This window comes from Coenobita brevimanus, chromosome 44, assembly GCF_032717465.1.
Source record: "Coenobita brevimanus isolate Jiangsu-jjx chromosome 44, ASM3271746v2, whole genome shotgun sequence".
NCBI classification, from domain to species: domain Eukaryota; kingdom Metazoa; phylum Arthropoda; class Malacostraca; order Decapoda; family Coenobitidae; genus Coenobita; species Coenobita brevimanus.
In genome coordinates this window covers 46,604,842-46,610,664 of record NC_136997.1, presented here as the reverse complement: position 1 = coordinate 46,610,664, position 5,823 = coordinate 46,604,842, and the positions used below count along the sequence as shown (strand labels likewise).

At 46.0% G+C, this 5,823-nt stretch overlaps 1 protein-coding gene across 1 annotated transcript; it reads right to left on the bottom strand.

Annotated features, from left to right (window-relative positions):
* Positions 1-1,018: 1,018 nt before the first annotated feature.
* On the bottom strand, positions 1,019-3,987 carry LOC145398094 (oplophorus-luciferin 2-monooxygenase non-catalytic subunit-like). Its single transcript, XM_080271048.1, has 4 exons — positions 3,198-3,987; positions 2,849-3,007; positions 1,551-1,655; positions 1,019-1,161 (listed from the first exon to the last, which is right to left on the bottom strand). Exons 1-4 carry the CDS (start codon positions 3,985-3,987, stop codon positions 1,019-1,021), a joined length of 1,197 nt encoding a protein of 398 aa, XP_080127174.1.
* Between the last annotated feature and the right edge of the window lie 1,836 nt (positions 3,988-5,823).

Here is a 5,823-nt window from a genome sequence, read left to right as displayed (position 1 = left end):
GAAATATTAATGAAAGGGTCTGATGTAATGGACGGGACAATTATTATTATTACGATGGAGGAGGAGGAGCAGGAGGAGGAGCAGTAGAAGGAGGAGGAGGAGGGGAAGGAGGAGGAGGAGGAGGAGCAGTAGAAGGAGGAGGAGGAGGGGAAGGAGGAGGAGGAGGAGGAGGGAGCAGGAGAAGGAAGGGGAAGTGGGACTGGTGAAGGAGTAGGAAAAATATAATAGTAAAAAGAAGAGTTTGAGAAGGAGAAGGAGGAGGAGGAGGTGAAGAAGAGGAGGAGGAGGAGGGGAAGGAGGAGGAGGAGGAGGAGGAGGGAGAAGGAACCAGACAGGCAGAAGGAAGGAGAGGAAGGAAGGAAAGGTCAGGAGAGAGAGTGCGTTCCTTTTTCAACCATCTTTTTTACACGTCTTAAAAGTGGAAGAAGAAATATACTAAATAGATAAATAAATAGATAGATAAATAGATAGATAGATGCCATAGAAGTGCGGGGCTTCAGGTTTCAGGGTTTCAGTTTAATGGAGGCTTCAGGAGCAGAGAGGCGTCAAGAAAAAATTATGAGACGAAGGAAGAGTCAGCTGAAGGGAGTGTCGTTTTCTTTGTGTTTTATCTTTTTCTTTTTTTGACAGGCTTCAAAATTTAATAAAGGGTGGTTTCAATGGAAGGATGCTTGTCTTTTTATTATTATTATTATTATTATTATTATTATTATTGTTGTTGTTATTTATGGTGGTGGTTGTGGTGGTGGTGGTAGTAGTAGTAGTAGTAGTTGTATTATTATTATTATTATTATTATTATTATTATTAGGTCAAGGTCAACTTCCCCAATATGACCCAGTTTCAGCAGCCCAGATCATGCCAGGTCGAATCCCAGGTAGAAGTAGGTCGAATCTTAGGTCAAAATAGGTCATATCTTAGGTCAAAATAGGTCGAATTCCACATCAAAATAGTCAAATGTCAGGTCAAAGTAGGTCGAAATCCAAGTGGGAAGAGGTCGAATCCGGGGTCGATCCAGGCTCAGCAGTCCTGGAAGAGCGCTGGGTCGAGGTCAACAACCAATCGCCCGTCAGCACAGGTCGATTCGGGGTCAAGGAGGTCGAGTAGGGGTGACCCGGCACGAATCAGCCAAGCGAGGTCACAGCCACAGGTCAAGGGGTTACCTGTGGGTCATAGGAGTTTGGTTGAGATAGAGAGATAGAGATAGAGAGAGAGAGAGAGAGAGAGATTGTCTAGTCACAGAAATAAAAAAAAAGTCAGTTTACATCTCACACACACACACACACACACACACACACACACACACACACACACACACACACACACACACACACACACACACACACACACACACACACACACACACACACACACACACACGCAGACACACACACACACACACGCAGACACACACACACACACACACACACACACACACACACACGCCTTCCTCACCCCACCACTCCCACCATTTCTCCACACACACACCCCTTCTCCCCCTCCCTCCCCATCCACCTCTCTACCTCCTCCACCTCTCCTCCTCCACACTCACCTCTCAGATCAAGCTGCACTCCACCTTCAAGCAATGGCCTCCACACTAACTCCTCAAAAGATGTTAGTAAATTGTCTTGAAGATCCACAAGCCCTCCTGAAAGACCTGGAGAAGAAGTTATGTGTAAATTGCAAAGGAAGATTAAACCGGTATATATATTGTAAAGAAAGAAGTTATATATCAAAATGAAGTGAGGAAGAGAGTAGGGAGTGTGTGAGAGAGAGGAAAGGATGGAAGTGAGTAAGGAATGTGTGAGAGAGAGGAAAGGAAGAAGAGAGTAGAGAGAGAGAGAAATGGAAAGAAGAGAGAAAGGAAAGTGTGAGAGAAAGAGAAAGAGAGGGAAGAGAGTAAGGAATGTTTGAAAGAAAATGGGAAGGATAGAGTAAGGAATGTATGAGAGATAGAGAAGAGGAAGGAAGAGAGTAAGGAATGTGTGAGAGAGAAAGGGGAAAGGAAGGAAGAGAGGAATGTGTGAAAGAAAGAAGGAAGGAAGAGAGTAAGGAATGAGTGAGAGAAAGAAAAAGGAAGGGAGAGAGTAAAGAATGTTTGAGAGAAAGAGAAAAGGAAGTAAGTGAGTAAGGAATGTTTGAAAGAAAACAAAACAGTAAGAAAGAGGAAGAAAAAATAAGGAACAATGTAAGCAAGCGTAAGAAGAAGAAAAATCACTTAATAAATATAGTCAGTAATGTATAAGAAAAAGAAAACATAAATATAGCAAGAAACGTCAAGCAGGAAGCGCTATTTTTCAGCACGACAAAGCACAGCACAAGACAGGGTAGGACAGCAGGAGGCAGCCTAGTCGTTTTGGCGGGTCTGGAGTGAAAGAGGGCTTCTGTAGGCTTTGTTGGGCATCTGGGAGGGTTTTAGAGGTGGGGGGAGGGTGGACACGGAAATCTCCCCTCCTCCCCTCCTTCCTCCCTCCCTCCCTCCTCCATCCTCCCCTTTCTTCCAGCCCCCTTCCCCCCCCTCCTCCATTTCGTCTGTAGTGTCATCTTTAGTTTTCAAGAATATTTAAAACGTCTTTGAAGTCCTAAGTTCCGTGTTTATAAGTAGGATTCAACTTACCACTTGGATAAGAAAGCTTCCTGACACCTCTTCCGCTGCGATTTATTTCTTGATGTGGCTGGTTAATATCCTTTTGTACGTTATTTATGCAGTGTGGCGATATTGGAAGGGTTCGCGTAGCACAGAATAGGGCAGTGAGTGGTGAGCAGAATAAGTCGCTTAGGAAAAGGTGTTAGGGAGCCTCCATAACGGACGAGCATACCTTAATTAGAGGATCCAGGTGTATTAGTTACCTGCGATAGCGTTAGGTGCGACGGTGGTGATGGTGTTGTTTTGTAGGTATATGCGGGTGTTTGGCAGGCCGGGCATGACGAAACTGGCTTCAGGTAGAGCGCTTAGGTGATTTTCTCGCAGGCTAACCAGTTGAAGCTTCGACAGACCCGCAAACGTACCTGGGCGGAAAGGTATCACGATTAAACACTGGCTAGTCCTTCCCTATCAACTGTAGAGATGGAAGGGGTTAGGTGAAATATTCTGCTTTATACGAGGGAGCTAGACTTTCCATCCAATTAAGTCTGTAACATTTTTAGTGCCTCATTTCTCAGTTACATATAAACATGACTGGTGATTAGAGTGACTTACCTGACATAACCTCAGTGATTTCTGCTCCATAAAGGTGAATCTCCCTCAGTGCTGGTGTGTTGATGAAGGTGGTGTCAGTCAGGGGGCCTCCCAAAGGATTGTAACCCAGACTCAGCACCTCCAAACTCTGCGACGAAAGCGATGGGAAGCCTGAGATTTTGTTGCCATAAAGCCTGAGCTCCTTGAGGTTGGTGAATGAGGCGAGGTCATCGAAGGGGAAGGAGGTGATGTCGTTGTAGTAAAAGTACATCAATTCAGCCTCCTCGTGACTCAGGGACAGCGCTCCGGCATCAACGTAAGTCAAGGCCTCGTTGATGACGTTAAACTCCCTGAACGTCAAGTTGCCAAAGATCCCAGCCGGAAGACCCGTGATTGCCGGACTCTCTTCCACGCGAATGGTTCTGTACTTCTTATATGGAAACTTAGCTTGGAAGACGGCAGCCAGCTCTTCGTCACCGGGCACCTGCGAACACCAGAGATCCAGGATGAAGAAGCCTTCGATTCCACCGAGGCAGGTACACGGACTGATATCGTTCTTATCGGGACAAGGGAAGGCTCGAGGTTGGATGAGGTCACCCCCTGATCCTGACACCTCACCGCCTAATCCTTTCAGGTCATCGCCTAATCCTCTGAGGTCATTGCCTAATCCTGAAGCCCCACCGCCTGATCCTGCAACCTCACCACCTACTCCTGCCGGGTCAGATGGGCCTGAGGGGTCACCGGAGCCAGCGCTGAAAGCAAATATGGCCGCCAGGAACAGAAACGAGGTCAGATTGGGTGACGGTAGCATCTTATGAGTCAGTAATTATTTTTTTCTTAGCGGAGTGACTGATTACGGTGCCTTGTAAGGATGTGTGTAGTTCGTTGGGGTTTGTGTATGTCCCTCCTGCTCTCTCTTTCAAGCCTCAAGACGATTTTACTCAGCTGAGGAGTGAATCTTAAGACAGCTGAAGATCTGGTGAAGAAGGGCGTGCATTAACTCCTTCCATGCAGCGACTTATTTTTTTTCTGTTTCTGTTTCTTCCTCCTGTTTCTTCGACTTATTTTTTGTTTATCTTTTACCTTCAGGCTTTTACTTCCAGCCGAGTGGGAGACTTTTGTTACTGAAAGAGTAGGTGATGTAAAGACGGAGCTGAGCCGTGTGAGTAGACTGATACGATTCTACTAACGGATGGGTAGATTAGTAAGTAGTTATGAAGACCCGTAGGTGATAAGATAGGGCCGTAAATAAGGCTACAGGTGTGAAAGGTCTCAGGTAAACCCAGTACACCTTGATGACGTAATAGCTTAGTTTACTTTTCTATACAGTAATTTATCTAACTAGGAAAGGGCTCACGCAATAGATAGATAGATAAGTAGACAGATAGATAGATAGACAGATAGATAGATAGGTAGATAGATAGATATTCTTGTCACCAAACTATTTCATTCATCTTTAGGAGTATTCAATTATATTTAAAGGTTAAATTTGTGTAGGAATAAGAATGCATTATTTAGGTATATGTTTATTGGATGTACAGGTATTTGTGGAGAGAGAGAGAGAGAGAGAGAGAAGGGGGGGAATTTCGACACGCAGTAATTTTGAGGGAAGGTGTGTGTGTGTGTGTGTGTGTGTGTGTGTGTGTGTGTGTGTGTGTGAAATTAGTGATATTACCATTTTTATCATTCCTACAATTATTATCAAAACTAACATAAAATGAATTTGCTCATTTTTTTTCGACTGATACTGGAAATTTACCTCCTCGAGGGGGTGTAGGTGGGTGTGGGGGAGGGTATGGGTGTGGGTGAGTGTGGGGGAGGGTAGGGGTGTGGGTGGGTGTGGGGGAGGGTAGGGGTGTGGGTGGGTGTGGGGGAGGGTATGGGTGTGGGTGAGTGTGGGGGAGGGGAGGGGTTTGGGTGGGTGTGGGGGAGGGTAGGGGTTTAGGTGGGTGTGGGGGAGGGGATACGGGTATAGGAGGGTGTAGGTGGATAGGAGGGCTTGTAGGAGTGTGGGTGTAGGACTGGATAAGAAGTGTGAGGGATTGCGTCAGGGATTGTGGGAGGGGAGGGATTGACGTATCTGCCTTCCCTTTGCGTCCCTTGGGATGTGGGTAAGAGAGGAAAAATTTAAGAGAGAGAGAGAGAGAGAGAGAGAGAGAGAGAGAGAGAGAGAGAGAGAGAGAGAGAGAGAGAGAGAGAGAGAGAGAGAGGGGAGAAAAAGTAGGGAACTGTGTGTGTGGTAGTGAGTGAGGGAGGATGTGCGTATGGGTGAGAAAGAGAGAGAGAGAGAGAGAGAGAGAGAGAGGTGGGAGGAAACACCTGACGAAAGATAATTAACAGGTGACCTAACATCTCCATTCTCCTTCATTTTTTCTTCCCTCCTCAGCCCTAACCTCTTGTACCTTCATCCCCAAGCTAATGTCTCTTTGCTATTTATTCTAGCTGTCGAACTAGCATCTGGGCATAGGTTAAATAGTCCCTTCCCTGTATTCCACCCGCCCTTCTTGATGCCACACACACTTTCACCTGTCACCACTTCGGCACTAATACCCACCGTTCATACTGGATAGATGCTAGGAGTGGTGTATTGGTGTTATCTATGAGGTTTGTAGATCACTGAAGCATGCCTTAACGAAATTCAACTCGT

Bases quoted from the DNA above. Each gene is read 5' to 3' on its own strand.
- LOC145398094 (XM_080271048.1), bottom strand. From the start codon at position 3,987: ATGCTACCGTCACCCAATCTGACCTCGTTTCTGTTCCTGGCGGCCATA. The intron at 3,008-3,197 runs GTAAGTCACTCT...CTTTCCGCCCAG, and splicing joins AATCACTGAGGTTATGTCAG to GTACGTTTGCGGGTCTGTCG. The intron at 1,162-1,550 runs GTGAGTGTGGAG...TATGACCCACAG, and splicing joins AGTGCAGCTTGATCTGAGAG to GTAACCCCTTGACCTGTGGC.